Source organism: Dendropsophus ebraccatus, chromosome 14, assembly GCF_027789765.1.
Source record: "Dendropsophus ebraccatus isolate aDenEbr1 chromosome 14, aDenEbr1.pat, whole genome shotgun sequence".
Classification (NCBI taxonomy): Eukaryota; Metazoa; Chordata; class Amphibia; order Anura; family Hylidae; genus Dendropsophus; species Dendropsophus ebraccatus.
The window spans coordinates 55,582,770-55,604,821 of NC_091467.1; the positions used below are offsets into that span (position 1 = coordinate 55,582,770).

At 41.3% G+C, this 22,052-nt stretch overlaps 1 protein-coding gene across 2 annotated transcripts in view; it reads left to right on the forward strand.

Moving 5' to 3' along the window:
* Nucleotides 1–12: 12 nt before the first annotated feature.
* The window catches only part of UNC13D (unc-13 homolog D), a 49,793-nt gene continuing 27,753 nt past the window's right edge, over nucleotides 13–22,052 (forward strand). Inside the window, exons 1-7 of one of the 2 annotated variants that reach the window (XM_069953380.1) lie at nucleotides 13–124; nucleotides 3,725–3,852; nucleotides 13,498–13,539; nucleotides 14,179–14,280; nucleotides 17,880–17,987; nucleotides 19,601–19,660; nucleotides 21,826–21,892. In XM_069953380.1, coding sequence (XP_069809481.1) covers nucleotides 13,498–13,539; nucleotides 14,179–14,280; nucleotides 17,880–17,987; nucleotides 19,601–19,660; nucleotides 21,826–21,892 — 379 coding nt within the window. In that variant the 5' untranslated portion in view covers nucleotides 13–124; nucleotides 3,725–3,852. Of the gene's footprint in view, nucleotides 125–3,724; nucleotides 3,853–10,173; nucleotides 10,408–13,497; nucleotides 13,540–14,178; nucleotides 14,281–17,879; nucleotides 17,988–19,600; nucleotides 19,661–21,825; nucleotides 21,893–22,052 lie in introns of those variants that run through there. The other variant, XM_069953379.1, reaches the window with a different exon arrangement.

Below are 22,052 nucleotides of genomic sequence, written 5' to 3' on the forward strand. Positions count from 1 at the left end.
TGCTTCCCTGTGGTGGAGGACCTGTGACCTGTGCACGGCCTGTGTGCCTCCTCCTACCTCTTCAACCTCCCTGGGCAGCCTCCAGGACCTTCTGTCTCCCTCCATGTCTACCCCTGGCTTTTGAGTAAGAAAACTTGTGCTCACTGTCTGTCTGTATTAATATCTCTATCACCTCTTTTATTTTATCTATCTATCTATCTATCTATCTATCTATCTATCTCATATCTGTCTCCTATCTATCCTATCTATCTCCTATCTATCTATCTATCTATCTATCTATCTATCTCCTATCTATCTATCTATCTATCTATCTATCTATCTATCTATCTATCTATCTCCTATCTATCTATCTATCTATCTATCTATCTATCTATCTATCTATCTCCTATCTATCTATCTCCTATCTATCTATCTATCTCCTATCTATCTATCTCCTATCTATCTATCTATCTATCTATCTATCTATCTATCTATCTATCTCCTATCTATCATCTATCTATCTATCTATCTATCTCCTATCTATCTATCTATCTATCTATCTATCTATCTATCTATCATCTATCTATCTATCTATCTATCTATCTATCTATCTATCTCCTATCTATCTATCTATCTATCTATCTATCATCTATCTATCTATCTATCTATCTATCTATCTATCTATCTCCTATCTATCTATCTATCTATCTATCTCCTATCTATCTATCTATCTATCTATCTCCTATCTATCTATCTATCTATCTATCTATCTATCTATCTATCTATCTATCTATCTCCTATCTATCTATCTATCTATCTATCATCTATCTATCTATCTATCATCTATCTATCTATCTATCTATCTATCTCCTATCTATCTATCTATCTATCTATCTATCTATCTATCTATCTCCTATCTATCTATCTATCTATCTATCTATCTATCTATCTCCTATCTATCTCCTATCTATCTATCTATCTATCTATCTATCTATCTATCTATCTATCTATCTCCTATCTATCTATCTATCTATCTATCTATCTATCTATCTATCTATCTATCGCCCCCAGTGTACATATATATCCACACATGTTACTATTTACCACCCCCTCCACTAATATACTACAATATGCATCCACATGTGCTGCAATATATACTCTGTACACTACACTGCCCTATACCACACTATACTGTTAAATAGTGTGGAGTGGCAAGCTGCCATGCTGTGCAGACTAGTTAGTAGTGAAGCGCACAGCTTGTCTGGATTCAGCCCTCAGCCTCTCTGTGCTGGAACTTGTAGTACAACAATTTCAGCTTAAATATTATGCCTGGTATAAAGTAAGAGTCTTATGAGGTTCTGCAGCAGCTGAGGTGTGTTATGAGGTCCAGCCTAACATCATAATACACATTGAAAAAATAGTAAGTTTACTGATAGCTGCGGTATTCACATGGGAATAGTTGATAAACAATTGATTCTAGGATTGGGGGGGGGGGGGCGCCATTTAAATTTTTGCCTCAGGCAGCACAAAAGCTAGAATCGGCCCTGGCTGGAGTGTATACTATGTGTATCCACTCCAGCCAGGATTCTATAGACAGCAACGTAACGTATATTTTCGTTTTAATCACAGCCGCAATCTGCAACAACAACCGTACTTTTATGAAAATATACACTGTGTGAACATGGCCTTAAAATTCAAAATCAGACAAAAAAAAAAAAGCACTGAATATTCTTAAATAAAATGTGGAAAATAAAAACTTCACCTTAAAAAAGTAATAATTAATTAATAAAGCGTCTGCAGAGTGGGTGGAAAAGCCCCATCCATTACTTACAGTAACATCTATATACTGTTCTGAGGAAGTCGCCCTCCTCCTCTTCTGCCTAATAGATCTATTGTGTCACTCTGTTTTCCTAATGCGTGGGGTTTCCTGTATGTTTTTATAGTATGTACTGAGGAGGACATTTCTCTTGTTAGACTCATGTAACCAATAGGAATATATATATTTCAGGCATATCTAAATGTTTTCAACTAATAATATACAACACCTACAACAGACCCTCAAAATAATATGTCCATAAGCCCCTAAATAATTATATACCCTACAACTACTTCATGCTGGATGAATAATTACTAAAAAAATTTGCTAAATAATATTTTATTGAATCACAAAAAAGGACAATATTAAAAACCAATAAAAATAAATACACGAAGCAATACATACAGTGGATCTATCTATCTATCTTCTATCTATCTATCTATCTATCTATCTATCTATCTATCTATCTATCTCCTATCTATCTATCTATCTATCTCCTATCTATCTATCTATCTATCTCCTATCTATCCTATCTATCCTATCTATCCTATCTATCTATCTATCTATCTATCTCCTATCTATCTCCTATCTATCTATCTATCTATCTATCTATCTATCTATCATTATCTATCTATCTATCTATCTATCTCCTATCTATCTATCTATCTATCTATCTATCATTATCTATATATCTATCTATCTCCTATCTATCATTATCTATCTATCTATCTATCTATCTATCTATCTATCTATCTATCTATCTATCTATCATCTGTTATCTATCTATCTCCTATCTATCTCCTATCTATCTATCTATCTATCTATCTATCTATCTATCTATCTATCTATCTATCTCCTATCTATTGTGTGTATATTATATTGCACATGAAATATGTATATATGTAAACTTATTCTAAAAGGGCTACAAAGTATAAATAGGTAAAGCAACAAATTGCTTAAATACAATTTCCCGCAGAATTCTTTGGGAAGCACCAGCCACTACGTTTCTGAGAAGGGGTCCCCTTAACTTGGACTTTAGGTCTTCTTGAACCCCCTGCCCTATCATTGATCCCTACAGCCACCCAGTCATGATGGGCCTCCATACTCCATAAAAATGTTGGTCAACAAAACAAATATAATGGACGTCCTTTGACTTATATTGCATTTTCTATTTCACTAATACAGTATAAGTTTTTTGATTTGGGAGGAAATGCATTTTAAGAATACTGAAACCGGAAGCTAAGCTTGCATAGAATTTTTGGAATTGTTCACAAATTGTCTAAATCTGTGTATTATGCATAGTACAACATACAAGATGGGACAAGATAACTGAAGCTAGTCATGACTACAAATATTATTTGTGTTTATTGGCGAGCAAGCCACCCCAATGGGCTCTAGTTGAGAAGAGCCATTGTATGTTCTCAAATGACAGGTTAGACAATAGGGCTATACATAATATGAATCTTTTAAAAGGCGACAACCTTTGTCTGCACCTCCCTAAAGGAGCCTCAGAAATATCTTGACGTTTGTCACCCAGCAATGGAAAGCGGCAGCCATCTTTTGTCTGATCAATATGTATCAACAACCTTCTGGCTCCGCCATTCTCCTCCGGGGCATGGAAGTCCATCAGTGCTACCTGCTTGTTGCTACACCTGATGTCAAGAAACTTTGTGTATATAATGTAGACATAACCTCAAGCTCTTTCGGAGTATCCTTGGGATATACATGTTACCTAAGACCCATCAGTCTTCACATGTCACAACCGGCTCGAGAAATGTTCAACCTGTTGTGTAATGACACTAGTGACATGCAATATCCTATGCGCTGTAGAGCCACTTTCATTTCTCCATTAGCCCATTCTCGGGAAGGTCTCTCACCTCTCAGCCATCGGTTATCTTGACATGAACATTGTTCCATGATTCCTCCTAGATATATGGAAGAGAGAGCTGAAGGCAATCCACCCTACAGTCCATGAGGATGAGAACATCTGTACTTACTGGACCCTAACAGTGCGGCTGGATGATAATTGGATGTATCACTCATAGCGCTGGGTGAAGGTAAGACGAGACCTTGTCTGCTCTGATGGTACCAGGAGTCATTCATATGGGTTACGGGCAAGAAGATCTGGACTAAACCCATTGAATGATAAAACCCACAATTTACACCACAGCTAAAATCTATGTTGTATCTGTATAAATTCTTTGCTTTACTTATATATGTGCTTATTTTACTTTCTCCTTATTGTACATATGTGCTTATTTTACTTTTTCCTCTACAACTGAATCTATATTCAGAATTCGTCTGGTTTCCAGTAAACATAGTGCAATGCATGGTGGAAACTTACATCACCCGCTGCTTTTACATGGCTGGATTTAATAGCTGTAAGTCAGGAGTGGAACGTATATAGATAAAATGTATAGTGGAAAGGTTTGCTCTTCTCTGTTTTTTTTTTTAGACCCACTGCTATTGACTAAAGGTCTTATTACACAGGCAAGGGCTGCACAGACATCATTAGCAATGTCTGTGGAGCCCTTGCCCAAACAGTTAGTACACTACCTGTCCACACTCCCAGTCTTCTTCTGCATGCTTCCCGATCCTGCGTTGAAGCTTCAGAGTGGCGTGTTTGAGCTGACCGGCCACTCAGCCAATCACTGGCCGGGGCCACTACGGCCAGTGGTTGGCTGAGCGGCCTATCAGCTCAGAGACCGGCTCTGAAGCTGCAACCGCGTTTCGGCAAACATGTAGAGCGCAGGAGAAGACCGGGAGCGTGGACAGGTAATGTACTAACAGCTTCTTCAATCGTCAGACATGCATCCCTATTACACATGCAATGTGTTTCCCCCGGCGATTTTAGGTCAGGGGCTAAAGAAATGATCAGTCAATGATCGTTTCATCAGCTGGTCATTGTCTCTATTACACAGACTGATAATCGGCCAAATCATAATAGGGCCCTTAGGCTGGGTTCACATGCTGTATGTTAGCCAGTATTAGCTCTGAAGTCACGCAGCCCTACTCTTGCTGTCAAAATTGCAGACACTTCATTATAAGTCCATTGAGCTCATGGAGATGGCCCCACTGTTATCCATCACTCTGCAGAACTCTGGCTCACAATGCAAATTTTAACATAGCCCTAGGCTTAAAGGCGAAATCCCCTCCCCCCCCCCCCCCTGTATCTTGAGAAAGATTCCTATGATATTCCCGCTGGATGGAGTGGCTGGTTGCTCATGCATGCCAACACTCCATTTATTATCTATAGAGCTCCCAAGGATAGACATATGCAGCCATTGGCTATCTTCTGCAGCATGGTATCTGTCAAACACCGGAGTGAGCAGAGCATTGTGGCTTATGCTGCAAACGGAAGTCACATTACAGTTGTGAACAGCGTTTTACACAGCTGTCGAAGGGAATGTATCACCTTTGTAACTGATTAGAGGTACTGAAACATGTTCTTCTCTCTAATTTATTTATGTGCCCGAGTTGCTTTTAACAGCGTGTAGAGATATGTTTCACAGTAAACCCCATGGACATAAGCATAATAGACTGGAGCTGACCCTATTCACTTTTATGGAAGAGTTTTCTAGGCATGCTCTGTGACCTGTAGAGGTCATTCTACTGGGAGGGGGAGGTTGAGCACTGAGCATCAAACAGAATGAAAACAGCTTAAGTTTCATAATTCTTTTATAATATAGGTAGTAAAATGGAAAATCTAAAAACTCTAATTACAACTCCAAAAACTATTATACTGTATGATGGGTCCTTTTCTGATCACGCATTCCCAGTAAGTCACATGCCTGCCAGTGGGGTAGAGATAAATTGTTCCTTTTTTCTAAGGATAACCAGCACAATATTATCTGTGCAGCTATAAAATTAAATAGAGAACAACACAACAGTAAAAGAAAAAGGAAAGCATTGTATAGAACGTTGTGCCAAAAGGGGTAAAAATTTAGGCTACATTTATTCGTTGAATGGGGCTGTCCGTAGCCATGGACTCATAGCTACAGACAGCTCTACGGATGGCTGCAATCCCAAGCCGCGACTGTCAGTCTGTACTAGGAACTGGACATTTTTTGCGTTTTGGATCATGGCCTTGTTACATGTACAGACGAGTGAATTGGACCATTTAAACTAATTGGTCCATAGTCTGTCCGCAATCAGAACTACTGAACGTGTGAAAAGAAGCCTTAGAGGTGAATAAAAAGGGATTGTCCAATTGAAATATTACAAGATACTCTACAATATGACCAAGATGACCACAATGCTGGGATCACTATCTTACAGCTGTAGAGAGTTTCTTTATAGCACCTCCACAGGGAAAATTAGGTATTACAAGATGCTCCTCTAAAGTGATATTCCAATTTAATTGTATGTAAGCACCTTGACCGACTACTTTTGAAGAAGTCATCTAAAGATTTTTTTTTTTAATTAAAGGAAACCAATCAGGAGTATTTTTCCTATCACGCTATTGGCAGCTCCTAATAGAGCTGCTAATGTGTTTCCTTACCATTGTGTGTGTTCTTCCATTAGGGTATATATGAGAAAACGTTCTTTTATTCCGGCGCACGTTGCAGGGGGAGAGCTGTGACTAGTCATCTGGGCAGTGTCCGAGCTGTGACTAGTCATCTGGGCAGTGTCCGAGCTGTGACTAGTCATCTGGGCAGTGTCCAGGCTGGGACTAGTTATCTGGGCAGTGTCCAGGCTGTGACTAGTTATCTGGGCAGTGTCCAGGCTGTGACTAGTCATCTGGGCAGTGTCTGAGCTGTGACTAGTCATCTGGGTATTTTCCAGGCTGTGACTACTCATCTGGGCAGTGTCCGAGCTGTGACTAGTCATCTGGGCAGTGTCCGAGCTGTGACTAGTCATCTGGGCAGTGTTCAGGCTGTGACTAGTTATCTGGGCAGTGTCCAGGCTGTGACTAGTTATCTGGGCAGTGTCCAAGCTATGACTAGTCATCTGGGCAGTGTCTGAGCTGTGACTAGTCATCTGGGTATTGTCCAGGCTGTGACTACTCATCTGGGCAGTGTCCAGGCTGTGACTAGTCACAGCTCTCTGCCTGTCAGCATTTGTAGCCACCTGGGGAGTTGTGTGTGGAGAGAGAGTTAACTGATTAACCTTTAATAGAAGTGAATTACAAATCTGTGGTACTTTCTAGCACCAGTTGATTTAAAAGATTTTTTTTTTTTGTGAACTACCCCTTTAACCCCTACACGACCCTTGGCGTACAGTTACGCCCTGAAAGTCTGTGACCAGACGACCCAGGGCGTAACTCTATGTCCTGGGTGTTTGTGCTAATAAAAAGCACGCTCCGGAGCGGAGCGTGCTTCATAGCAGGTGGGGGCCGGCTGCAGTGAGCAGCCCGACTCTCACTGTTAATGACAGAAAGGTTGCAAGTAGGCCGGCACTCCCAGGGCAAAAAAGGATGAAGTTAAAACATAACTTTTAATTATAAAAATAACTTAAAACCAACGCGTTTCGCGCTACCGCGCCTAATCATGGTCATATACCATTAAGCGCGGTAGCGCGAAACGCGTTGGTTTTAAGTTATTTTTATAATTAAAAGTTATGTTTTAACTTCATCCTTTTTTGCCCTGGGAGTGCCGGCCTACTTGCAACCTTTCTACTATTCTCTTGAATCCAGCGTCTAGCACACGCCAGGACTCGTGCACCCCACCCACCTTCCTTCTATCACCTGGAGCAACACGGCAATCTCTGTTGGGTGAGCTGATTCACATCACTACTAACCTACGTTCATACTGTTAATGACAGGCTGCAGCAATCGCGCTGCAGCCTGCCATTAACCCCTTAAACGCCAGCGCGACCACGGCAGTCCGCTGTCACCTACCGATCGGGACCCCCGCAGTGTGATGGGGGGGTCCTGATCCTTTTAACAGACCGCCGGAGGTCTCTTACCTTCCTCCTTACGGTCTGATCGCCTCAGGCAGGCTCAATAAGCAGAGCGCCCATTACACTGATCAGTGCCATGCCTATGGCATAGCATTGTACAGTGTATGCAATCTATTACTTAAAATGCACACTTAAAATGTGTAAAAAAAAAAAAAACTGTTTTAAAAGTACCCCAAAGCCCCTCCCCTAATAAAAGTAAAAATCACCCCCCTTTCCCATTATATAAATAAAACATATAAAAATAAATAAATAAACATATTATATACCTTAGCGTGCGTAATTGTCCGCTCTATTAAAATATAACAATCGTCATCGCAAATGGAGAACACGAAAAGAGGGAAAAAAGCGCCAGGATTGCAGATTTTTTGTTACATTATATATATAAAAAAATAATAATAAATAATAAAGGGTTACAATTTTCATCCTGCAACCTTTGCCTTCAAACACACAATGCAGCACAGATCAATAACGGCATGAACTTTAACCTAGGTATGCTCCTCTAAAATGACTGTGAGACCTGCCATACTTCCTCTTATATGGTGGCGGGATATCATCTAGTACTTCATTGTTAGGTTAGTAAACAGATGGAATCTAATGGTCATGACTCTAGACTACTTCACCAACTTTTCTAAGGTTAGGCTCACGCTTGCAACAGGGCTCTGTTCGGGCTTCTGGCACAGACTCCATTTGGCTTCACAAAATAGAGTTGGACGCCCCATATAACAACTGACACTGAATGCTGCTGGATCCCAAGAGATCCTATTGACTTCCGTTGGGTCAGTCTTAGCCGATAGCTGCATAGCAGGAAGTCTTGTTGGGGGGAAGGGACCCTTTTGGTAATTCCTCTATTCAGTTCAGTAACATAAAGCAATTGGCAATCTCCTAGTACAGACTGCTTATGGCAGGTTGTATTGGCTGATCTGTCATGGCAGGCACAGGGTCTTTAGAAGGCCTCCAGCTGCCATAGTAAATGATTTGTACACTACAAGTGTGTTGCAGTAGTGCTGATCGGACCCCTGATAAATGGGGCACCTGTGAAGTCGCTCTTTACATGCCATTATTGCTATTTATCAATGCTGTAGTATACACCCAGCACCTACAGTATATGAAGAGCTGAACAATCTCTATATTCATATCGGGGGTCATTAAAGGTCATATGGTCAAATTAGCCATATACCAGAAATTGGTCAGTCCTTAGATCCAACGTGAGAGGTCATGTAACATCATACTATACAAAAATGCTACTAAGGCCAAGATGAGACCTCAGCTGTAAAAATTAAAGGGAAACTGTTATCAAGTTCTAACCTGCTGGTATCTCCCTATAGCGCACAGGGCGCGAAGGGTGAAGGTGAGTTTCTTACCTTCATCCTCGGTGCCGTTTCCATGCTAGTAGGAGTGTAATCTTTATGCTAATTAGGTGTATTGGTACACTGGGGGCGGGACTGCCACTGCCCCTGGCCAGCCTTCTCTGTTGATATTGATTACAAATTAAGATTAAACTCTTAATAGCATGAAAATAGCACAGAGGATGAAGGTGGGAAACAATCATTTTCAGCGGCCCATGCACTATAGGGAGATTCTATAGATGCTTTTAATCTGCTGATACTTTCCCTCTAAATTGGTTATCCAGGCTTAGAAAAACATGGCCACCTTCTTTGAAAAACAGCACCACTCATTGGGTGTGGGTTCTGCAGCTCAGTTCCATTGAAGTGAATGGAAATGGGTTGTCATTCCACACCAGTGTCGGATTGGGATATCTGGAGCCCACCAATGAAGAACCAGTGAGAAACGACATGTCAGTCAGCGTTAATGCAGGTTCTAAAGCTAGGGGCCCACCGGAGGATTCTCCGCTCCTCTGGTGGGCCAGTGCAACGCTGTTCCACACCCACCCTGAGGACCCACCTACATGACTCCCTACAGCCTCTTTGCATACAGTTTTGCCGATATTTATGCAATGTATTTGTTCTAAAAAAAAAACCTAGAATCACTCTATTTGTCCAGACCAGTAGCTAATCCCCATAGAAAACCTCCGCTGCTCTGGACAGTTCCTGTCATGGATGTAGGTGGCAGCAGAGAGCACTGTGTCAGACTGGGAAGAGTACACCACTTATACACCTACTCAGCTTCCATTTTACCATAGACTAAGTAGATAAGGCTATGTCTACTTTGTGTATTCTATCATTCAGGAACCTCATGTGACCTAGCAATATAATATAATTGGGTGTGATCTTAGTTATACATCTGCTTTCTCCATTTGTTTCATGTTTTTAGTTTTTGGTTGACCATTGAGAGGTTTAAAGCAGTAGATGTGGGGGCCTCTCTCCTTCCCATCATGCCCCAGTCAGTCTGATATATCATATACAGACTGTTTCACTTCCTCACAGCAGATAAATTTGTGGTTTCCTCTTTGAAACTGTAGAATGATTAGAAGCCTTAGAGGAGAGAGGAGCAGAAGTAAGAGAGTGGTGAGCAGAAAGTGCACGGCTATCATGGAGGGTGGGGTCTGCGCCTATTCTGAGGGGTCCTGAAGACTTCACTGTATGACGGGGAATGAACATCGAGCAGTAAAGTGGGTTATTATGAGTGACAGCTACACAGTGACAGCCAACTGACTGACTGGGCAGGACTAGGCCCAAAGTAGTTACTGTGCAACTATGGATTCCCCAGATACCACTAGTGACGATTCACCCCCTGAAAATAAGGACTCACAGGTAAGTTACAATCACTTCAATGTGGATGGGCCTTATATTTTCCATTTATTCCAAGTTATTCCAGCTATGCGGCTTCCTTGGGAGGATGACCACCATCTAGGTCGGCCTTAACATGACAAACATTTGTATGGGAGGATAATATGTTAGGAAAGGATGAAAAGTAGAGATTCTCAAAAAGTGATGTAGAGAGTGAGTTAGGGTGAGTTACCACAGAAAATCTCCATCGAGTCTTTGTTTTAATGTGAATTGCACGTTTTGGTGATGTTCTTTCTAGTATTACTATCTATATTATAAAATAATCCTGAAATATTGCAGTCTCCATTCTGACCACTAAGCCTAAAGCTAAGCTGAGACTTTCTGTTCTGAGTGTGATGATAAGGAGGAGGCTGCTGGAAAGTGAGTACAGAATTACAGTAAAAGGTAACATCAGTGGATAGAGGACACAATAGATGAATCTCACAGCTCAGTCTTTCCCAACCTCATAAATGTGGAATATTCCCAATAACCTTTCCCATTCATGTGAGTAGGACAGCTCCTGCCATTGTCTATGTCCATGTCCATGTGGCTTGCTGATAAAGAGACTCTGTCAGAAGTTTTTTGGAGCCCTATATAAGAGTAGCATAAACTAGTGACAGAGACGATGATGTATCACTTACATTGTTCTGTGCAGCTGATCCAGAGATATCCTCCTGAATAACATGGACAATAAGTAGTCCTCTCCATTATGTGCATGAGCTCAGTAGTCCTGGATATTCATGAGAAGCAGAAAACTCCGCCCACCAGCTGCTGATTGGCAGTTGTCTATCCATGTTGTGTATAGGCAGTCAGCTGTCAATCAGCAGCTGGAGGGAGGGGTGTGGCAAGAATCCTATTCTCCTGCATATTAGGAGAACGACTGAACAGAATGATGTAAGTCATACACCGATCTATTTAGCATTTCTGTCACTAGTTTATGCTGCCCTCATTTAAAGCAGCATAAACCTAGTGACAGATTCCCTGTCAGGCAAGATAGCTACCCCCAAAATGTCATCAATTTTGTACATTTCTGCAGTGTTTGAATGAGATTTCTCACATCTCTTTGTTTTTGCTGAGGATTTTCCAAATGGAATTGTCATGCAGAAAATCTGCAGAGCATCTGCCAAGTGCGGCCATACCCCAGACTATTGCCAGATTACCAGGCAATCCTATTATTGTTGGATAATACACATAATAATAGTTTTATTCATAAGTGAATCATGGTCATGCATGACGTAGATAAATGTCGTACTGTGACTTCACACATAGATAGCGAGCAGAGTTGTGTTGCGACCAAATATTTTGGTCATGTGACTTAGATGTAATAAGCGACACGTGTTGCACATCATATGTCGTCGTACAGCCCTAGGGATGTAGGTAAGTATTATATCTTCTTGCTTATATCTATCTTCTTTCCTCTAAGTAAAATGTTTGCAGGCCTCTTTCTTGAGCAGCTGATTTCTCTTGAGACCTTACAGGAATACATATGTAAATGTTTCTGGAGGTTCTCAGAAGTGGAGATACACAAGAAGGACGGTGATGATGGTGGCAGCCATGTTTGTGGACTTCCTGTTAGTAACCCCACTACAGCTACCTCCCAGTATAAGGACCCATCTATCTATCTATGGACACATATTTCCCCTCGTAGTCTTCCTCTTTCTCTCTCGCCACCTTTCTTCACTCTTGTTATCTTTACACTTCATGTGTTGTGGCGGCACATGCAGAAAAATACAGAAAATCGTCACTTTTTTGTGTAACTGTAACAGCCATGTATATAACATAGTCTATGTGCTGGAAATGTCACAACCTCACGGCTTATTCCCAAACTTCACTGCTGTCACTATTCTGGCGATTCATTCTTTTTATTTTATTTATTATTTTAAAACACCATTATTTCCACATATCAAAGGGTTATCCCATCTCTTTTTGTACTTATCAGCTGCTGTATGTCCTGCAGGGAGTGGTGTATTCTTTCCAGTCTGGAGAGCAGGAGAGTTTTTTTGTGGGGATTTGCTGCAGTTCTGGAAAGTTCTTGACATTGACAGAGATGGCAGCAGAGAGCACTGTGTCAGACTAGAAAGAATACACCACTTCTTGAAGGACACACAGCAGCTGATAAGTATTGGAAGACTTTAGATTTTTTTTTTATAGAAGTAAATTACAAATCTCTGGCACCAGTTGATTTGAAAGACATTTTTTGAACTATCCCTGTAACCCTTCCCACTACATTTATTTTCCCGATGATTTTTCAACATGCACAGAGCACAGAGCATGGCTAGAAAATATTTTCATAAAAGTCAATGAGTTTCCCCCAGTCTATTTCCATGTCCATGTGCCTGCTGTAAAGCATATTTCTAATGCTGTTAGCAGATTGGTGAGGTATGTTAGAAAATGTATCTGCCCACAAAAGAAATAAAACCTATAGTCCTATAGCTCCCAGGTTCACTTTTTGACCTCTTTTAGGTTGGCCACTTTATAGTAAAATTGTTTTGTGTGTAGTATAAGTAAGTGTATTCTCATTACTTACTGACAGCAGCTCCCTGTGTACCCCTTAGAGCTAAAATCATATTCCCCCCCTCCAGGCTGGGCTGCCGTGCTTTGGGGTGAGGCTGTCCATAAGATGGCCGACATGTAGGAGCATGTGACCATGCCCCGCCCTCTATGCCCCACTGAGGCATATACAGGCTCAGTGGTGGACACTGGTGGTCACATGCTCCTCCATGTCAGCCATTTTATGGACAGACTCACCATAGAGCAGGACAGCCCAGCCTGGAGGAGGAAAATCTGAATTTAGCTCTGTGAGGTACACTGGGAGCTGCTGTCAGTGTATACAGTGAGTACACATACTAATGCTGTACACTGAACTATTTTACTATAAAGTGGCCAACCCCTTTAAATATTAGGGAATTATTTCCTTACCTGTCTCCTACAGAACATGAGGGTGAATGCCAGATGGAGCTGGTGATATTGTAACCTATGCCTATTATTGCTGAACTGTGCAATATGAGTGGTGTTTAGCTATTTTTATATTTCTATTATGCATATAAATGTTTTCGTATATCCACTTTGTTACAGATGGAGTCTTCCTCTGCTCCTCACCGATTCACACGGCGGGAGGTATGTAATGAATTGCTAGGTATTTTGCTATACATCAGACTTTATGGAAAACTTATGATTTAATGTGTCTGTTGCAGTAAAAATAATCTTTCCTATACCTGCTGTGCAACCTTAAAGGGGTTATCCAGCATTAGAAAAACATGGCCACTTGTCTCCAGTTCAGGTGCGGTTTGCAATAAAGCTCCATTCACTTCAATGGAACTGAGTTGCAAAACCTGCACCCAAACTGGAGAAGAAAGTTGCCATGTTTTTCTAATGTTGGACAACCCCTTTAAATTAGTTATGCAGGATTAGAAAAAAAAAAAACACAGCTACTTTCTTGCAAAAAAACAAAAAAAAACACTATCCCTGTCCTCAGCTGCAAAACCCACACCCTAGCTGAGGACAAGAGTGGTTCTGTTCCTGAAGGAAAGCGGACATGTTTTTCTAAGCCAGAATAATCCCTTTAATTTTTCTCTCTGGAGGAAAAGTAACGTGTAACTTCAGTTATTCCAAGAAGTCAGAAGACTGGTGACTTTTGAAGCAGGCCATGTCACTAGAAGTCACCATGAAGCCACGGCTTTTTAGTCAGATATATTTTATCAATGATTAGTCTTTCTTTTATATAGATTTTATTAACTGTCGACTCTCTTGACGTAGGCGAGGTATGGAAAGCGGGGCACAGTTCGTCCTTCACAGAACCAGCGAAAAGCAGAAACAGAGACCAATGCCGAAAACAAACCAGTTTCTCCATCTGTCCAGGTTAGAAAAGTCTTTAAGAAGTATGAGAGGTCTCTCCATGGTTCTCCAGTCTCTGCTTGGCTGCTCATTGCACTGATCCTGCGTTACAACCTACCCCGTCAATACGCTTGTCGTCAAATCCCATGAAGTGGGACGGTTAGTTTTTCCAGCATCACATTACAGTGCAGGGCCTGGTGTAAAGACTGGACGCCAGAGTTAAGTGTGTGCAGACATTGTGCCAGTAAGGCTGGGTTGACACTACGTTTTCGCAATCCGTTTTTTTTCATCCGTTTTTTTGCAAAAAAACGGATGGAAAAAACGGATGGAAAAAACGGATGTACGTGTGTGCATCCGTTTTGATCTGTTTTTCCACTGAATTCCATTATAAAAAGGAACGGATCAAAACGGATCCGTTTTTTTAACGTACACAAAAACATAGTCGACCTCATTTTTGTGTCTGTTAAAAAAAACGGATCCGTTTCAATCCTTTTTTTTTAATAATGGAATTCAATAGAAAAATTTATCAAAACGAATGCACACACATGCATCTGTTTTTTTCCATGTTTTTCATCCTTTTTTTTTTTTTTGTTGCAAAAAACGGATGAAAAAGACGGATTGCAAAAACGTAGTGTGAACCCAGCCTAACAAATAACAAGTCTGCAGAATAATAAATGCTGCTCTGGGCAATGAAACAAGCTACGTATTTGCAAGATTCTAGAATATGGTATAGATTTTCTACATATGTCACCTTAGGGCCTTAAAGCGTAACTGTCATTTCAGGGCCATTTTTCTAAAAACATTAAATATCAACAGTACAAGCGATTTTAAGAAACTCTGTAATAGGTTTTATGTACTAAAAGAGTTTCCTTCTGTAGTGAAAAAGCAATCTCCCAGCCTCCCCCCTCACATCAAATGAAGCAGGATTTCTGTCTCCATTATGTGGCTATGGAGAGGGGAGGGGCTGTTAGGAGTGACTGAGCACGGAGCAGTCCTGCACAGCACAACACCCTGCAGTCTTCTCTCAGTAAGATCATAGATAAGCACTGACCTTTCTGACACCTGAATTTAGCGGTTTAGGTGCCCAGAGAGTCTACAAACAGCTGACCTTCATGTCACCTCTTCCTGCTCCCTCATCTCCCTCGGCCCCTCCCCCCTTCATAGGCTTACAATGGAGAGAGCAGAGCCCGTCTTCACTGGCTTCTCTGTAATGAAGACGTGTTTGCCTGATAATGCACAGATAAGAAGTCAGGGGGGGAGGCTGGGAGATTGCTTCTTGAGTACAGAAGGAGGCTTTTTTGGCTGATGAAACCTATTACAGAGTTTCTTAAAATCGCTTAGGGCTCAGCCACACTAGTGTTTTTCTTTGTTTCTAACGGATCCGTCTATATTAATTAAACGGATGAGCATAAACTGATGAGCAGACTGATGCAAACTGCAAAATGTTCATCTTTTTTTAATGGTCCTTTTGTATTTTGGCTTAAAAAACCTGACTTTGGTACATCAGTTTGCATCAGTCAGCATCCGTTTTTCTATCCGTTTATTTTTCTTCTTTGGTTTCTTGCTGCTTCTGCGCATGCTCAGTGCAAAAACGGATGAAAAAAACGGATGTGAACGGAAATACCTTCCGTTTTAGATCCGTCCTCATTGACTACAATGTAAAAAAAAACGGAAGTGCACTTTCCGTTCATGATCCGTTTTTTTAAGCAGAAAGAAAAATACTGCAAACACTATTTTTTCTTCCGTTCAAAAAAACGGATCTTGAACGGATTGCATGCAAACGGAGCACAATTAGGGCAAACGGAGCACACTAAAATAGCATGGGAATCTATGGGGATTTTAACGGATCCGACAATTTCCGTTTTGCTTACTTTCCAAAACGGAAAAGGTAGACGGAATGGTGCCGGATGGTCAAACGCTGATGTGAACGTAGCCTTAGACTACTGATTTCTGCAATAAAAAAAAAACATGACAGTTACGCTTTAAGGCCTCATTCACACGTCCACAAAATTTGGCAAATTTTAACCCCTTAAGGACAGAGCCAATTTCGATTTTTGCCTTTTCGTTTTTTCCTCCTTGTGCTTAAAAGGCCATAGCACTTGCATTTTTCCACCTAGAAACCCACATGACCCCTTATTTTTTGCGCCACTAACTGTACTTTGCAATGACAGGCTGAATTTTTTCATAAAGTACACTGCGAAACCAGATAAAAATTAAATGTGTGGTGAAATTGAAAAAAAAAAACAACGCATTTTGTTTATTTGGGGGGTAAAAACTGACTTGTTGTGCATGCTCCTCAAGTCGTTACGATTACTGTGATATATAACATGTATAACTTATATTGTATTGGATGGCCTGTAAAAAATTCAAACCATTGTTAACAAATATATGTTCCTTAAAATCACTCCATTCCCAGGCTTATAGCGCTGTTATCCTTTGGTCTATGGGGCTGTGTCAGGTGTCATTTTTGTGCCATGATGTGTTCTTTCTATCGGTACCTTGATTGCGCATATGTGACTTTTTGATTACAATTATTCTGGATTTGATGCGACCAAAAATGCGCAATTTTGCACTCTGTTTTTTTTGCGCTTACGCCGTTTACCGTGCGAGATCAGTAATGTGATTAATTAATAGTTTGGGCAATTACGCACGCGGCGATACCAAACATGTTTATTTATTTATTTTATTTTTATTTCGAACCCGGGAAAAGGGGGGTGATTCAGACTTTTATTAGGGGAGGGGGCTTTTTATTGACAACACTTCTTTTTTTTTTTTTTACACTTATACTAGAAGCCCCCTGGGGGACTTCTAGTATATACACTCTGATCTCTCATTGAGATCTATGCTGCATAGATATGCAGCATAGATCAATGAGATCGGCACTCGTTTGCTTTCGGCTGCTGCAGCCGAAAACAAACGAGTGCCGAGTCGGGATCAGCGCCATCTTGGCAGAGACCCCGGCCGGCATCAGTCACGGAGATCGCTCCTCCGGGACAACGTCCCAGGGGGGCGATCTCCGCCACTAGACACCAGGGAACAGCTGCATACGGTAATCGGATGCAGCTGTCAACTTTGACAGCTGCATCTGATTACCTTATTAGCGGGCACGGCGATCGGACCGTGCCCGCTAATAGCTGCGGTCCCAGGCTACACGCGGCACCCGGGATCGCGGCGGTTCATAGCGGGGTCGCCGCGTGGCCCCGTTCTGAACCCCCTTACCGGCAATAGGGCGTAAATTTACACATTGATTTCATCGTGCCTATTCACACATCCACCATCTGTAATGTAGTGGTCCATGAATTGCAGACCACTATGGAAGGATGGATGCTGACAGCACTTTCAGACATGTAAAAGGAGAAGTCCGTGTAGCACTTACTACGCGATTACCGTGCCGTGTAACAGGCCCAGTAAACAAGCGCCAAACTAGCAGATCAACGCTCGTTTACGGTATTGATCGGGCTGCCATCGAAACGTGTAATAGCACCCTAAGTTTTATGATGACGTGAGATTGGTTCTTCTTGTTTTTTCTTCTTGGCCATTTCTTTTTTTTTTTTAACTGTTAAATCATATATTTTTAAGTGTCATTTCCCCTTGTTCTAACTTATTATTGACTGTTTATTCAGCGCAATCTATTATATGGAGAAGCTCTGTATACAATATTACACAGAATCGGAACTTCGGAGCCGGACCATATATCGGATAATGAACACTTATATGAATATTTGCAAATGGTAAGAGGCTAATGCGTTTTGTAGTTGATGCATGGGGTAAAAAAAAAAATTATATAGTCATTATATAGTCTGCTATATTATAGTCTTAGGCCATGTTCAGACCTTGTAAGAGACCGGCCAAGTCACGGAACAGCCGGTCTTAGAAAAGATCATCTACCACGCAACAGAACTCTCCACTGCACACTATGGAGCGTGCGGCCAGAGCCGCTCTCTCCATAGTGTGCACTGACAGGGTTTTCTGCATCCGCTATTTAATGAATGTAAAGATTCATGTTCACTTTAGCACCATCACAGGAATGATAAAGCATTGCACCTACTGTATTCAGTGGTCAGTCCATGTAGTGCATGGCCATGCTGGGTCCTGAAGTGTGACATTGCTCTTCATTTTTGGTGTCCACCAGGGCCAGGACAAGCTATTTTGATGTCCTCGATAAATAAACAAATGGTGTCCTCCCCAAGTGACTTGCCTTAACTCCATCTTTCCCGTCCACATGTAAAGAAATCCCCAAATGGTCAGCAATAGATCTGCACAGACTGAACGCGCACCATCTCTTACAGTTATCTGATTGGTTAGTAATTGGCTAGTAGGGAGCGATGACCCCCTGAGTGATGTGTGACCTGTGCTCCCACTGACAGCCATCAGTAGGGTCTATCTATATGATGTATGATTTTGAAACCCCAGTAATAGGGTCCTGAACTAGAGAATGGCTTTTATTAACCCAGAAATCCCTAGTAAGATATTGGAACTGTATTCTCTAATCCGGACAATCCGGATGTGCAAATGTATTGGTGGTGAACGGTGCACTACGTGTACAAATGATGATGATTTTTGGCTTTGAACCTTCTTGCTTCTCAGAAATCTTGGGGCCTAATGTGTTTAGTGCAATTGATGTGTCCTTAAAGCAGAAGTCCAGTGAATTTTTAAAAAAAGTATTGTATTGCTCCCCAAAAGTTATACAAATCCCCAATATACACTTATTACAGAAAATGCTTGTAAAGTGCCTTTTTTCCGAGCACTTACTACTGCATCAAGGCTTCACTTCCTGGATAACATGGGGATGTCACTTCCTGGATGACATGGTGATGTCACTTCCTGGATAACATGGTGATGTCACTTCCTGGATGACATGGTGATGTCACTTCCTGGATGACATGGTGATGTCATTTCCTAGATAACATGGTGATGTCACGACCCGACTCCCAGAGCTGTGCAGGCTGTGGCTGCTGGAGAGGATGATGGCAGAGGGATGCTCAGTGTCCCTCCAGTGCCCTGTGTCCCTCAGTGTCCCCCTGACATCATCCTCTCCAACAGCCACAGCCCGCACAGCTCTGGGAGTCGGGGCGTGACATCATCATTTTATCCAGGAAATTACATCACCATTTCATCCAGGAAGTGACATCACCATGTTATCCAGGGAGTGAAGCCTTGATGCAATAGTAACTGAAGGGAAAAAAAGCACTTTATAAACTTTTCCCGTAATAAGTGTATATTGGTGATTTGTATAACTTTTGGGCTGCAGTACAATACTTTAATAAAAATTTTCACCGGACTTCTCTTTTAATCTACTCTAGAGTAATAAAATGGTATCTTCCTTTCTATCTCTCTCTTTCAGGCCTTTAATATGGATCCTGCAGAGCACTCGGCCATACTTGAAAGTGTAAAAAGTCTTGAGGTAAATATCTTGATGATTTCTGATTTATTTATACATTATATGCTGCGTTCAAATCATGCAGATCTCTCCACATCGACAGCCCAACAACACACATGGCAGGTGCCAATGGGGACCATGTATATGCTAGTATACAGCCGTGCCAGAGGCATTACCAGGTATTGTAAAGTCCGGTCCCTTCTAAGAAGGGAACAAGCTCCACAATACCTGTTGTTATTTCCTCCTACCCGCTTACCTCCTTTACCCTTAGCATTGTCATCTCCTTCCACTCCCCAATGCTGAAATAACCAGGGTCTACTGTTAAATAAATTTGGCCACAGCAGCCAGTTTATTACAAACATACAATAAACATATATACAACATTATTATATTAACTTTAATGTATATAAGTGTACAAAAGCTGACCCAGTACTAACAAACTAAAACTCCAGCCTGTCTACTGAATTTTCCTTGTTATATCACCTCCCGCCTCCACTCTCCTACCCCTGCCCACGTCACCCCTAGGGACCTGCTACATCCCCAGTCATGCAGGCTTCCTGCCTAAGCCCCTGGTTCTGGCTCCGGCCCTCCTTAACGCTAACAGGCATAATTGCCTGATCAAAAATAAAAGTAAAAAAAAAAGTTTAACAATATATTAACTGTCCCCTGTACGAATTATACTTATAAGATGATTTATTTTAATAAAACATAAAATAATAATAATAATAATAATAAAAAAAAAAATACCTATTTAGTATTGCTGTATCTGCAGCAACCTGATCTATAAAATTACACCATTATTTATCCTGCATGGTGGCCATTGGAGAAAGCATGTGTGGCGGGGTTCAGATGCATATAGAAACCTAGTCTTAGGCCCTATTACACGGGACGATTATTGTTAAATCAAATTTAAACGATAATTGTCCTGTGTAATAGGAAACGATCAAAAAATCGTTTGTGTGTCATTGATTTATCTATTACATGGGACGATAATCGTGCGGAAAATTGTTATATCGTTCTAATTTGAACGATAATCGTCCAGTGTAATTGCAGGCAACGATCGAAAAATCGTTCATGTGTCATTGATCGTTTATTTAGATCTGACCTTAAAATTATCGTTGATTGTTCGCTAATCGTTTGCTGTAATTCCACATTCATTCACTACTCGTTCAGTGTAATTGCACATTGTTCCTTCTTTTCCTGGGATCAGATGGAGCAAATGATTATAGTAACAATCATTATAATGATTGTAACTAAGGGTCCATTTACACCATAAGATTATCTGACAGATTAACTGCCAAAGATTTGAAGCCAAAGCCAGAAACAGACTATAAACCGAGATCAGGTCATAATGAAAAGCCTGAGATTTCTCCTCTTTTCAAATCCATTCCTGGCTTTGGCTTCAAATCTTTGGCAGATAATCTGTCAGATAATATTTCTGTGTAAATAGATCTAATATGGTGAACAATTTCAGGTTAACAATAAACAATCTAGTTTGCGATCATTTATCTTTAAAGGGGTAGTGCGGCGTTTAAAAATTATTCACTAAATAACACACATTACATATTTATACAACTTTGTAATGTGTGTTATATAAGGGAATGGCTCCCTTCCCTGTGTCCCCCGCCCCCGGAAGTGTGGTTCAGTATACTCACCAGATTACTGTTGACCCCGAGCGCCATCTTGGGTCGAACTTCGGGAGGCTGGCCAGACCACTCAGGCTGTCCCTCATGCCGGCCCCCCTCTGCTGCGTCATCAGCTGCGATTGGCTGAGCATAACTGTGCGCCGCACTACCCCTTTTTTTTACGCCCATCTTTTTGGCACATAACGCATCTGTTCTAAGCAAATTACGCCCATAATTTGCATTAACGCAGGCATTTTGAAACCAAAATGATGGCCGTTAAAAAAAAAAAAAACGATTGCAAAACGGGCAAAAAAAAAGGAGGTTGTGTGAACATAGCCTTAGGGTGCGTTCACACTACAGAATCCGCGTGGAGAACCTCTCGTGGATTCCAGCACTCGACCATTGGTACAATGCAGCAGTGGCTTTTAGTATAGGCACAGAAGTATCTGCAGTGTAGCACATGGGGAAAAGTCTGAGAGGAAGCAGCTGTCCAAACCTGCCCGGATGTGTGACGGCAACAACCAGCACCAGACCAATTGTAATAATATTCATCTTCCATTGCAGCCCCCAATATTCTGTGTGAAAGTTACAGTGAAACAAGCTAAAGGAATACTTGGAAAGGACGTTAGCGGTAAGAGAGCACACCGTCCTTACATGCACAGTCTCTGGTTACTTGGTCTCATAATTCCATTGTTTGGTACATTTCTATTTCATTTGGTGCAATAAGCTTTAGAGATGAGCGAACCTGGAGCATGCTGGAGCTGATCTGAACCCGACCGTTCGGCATTTGA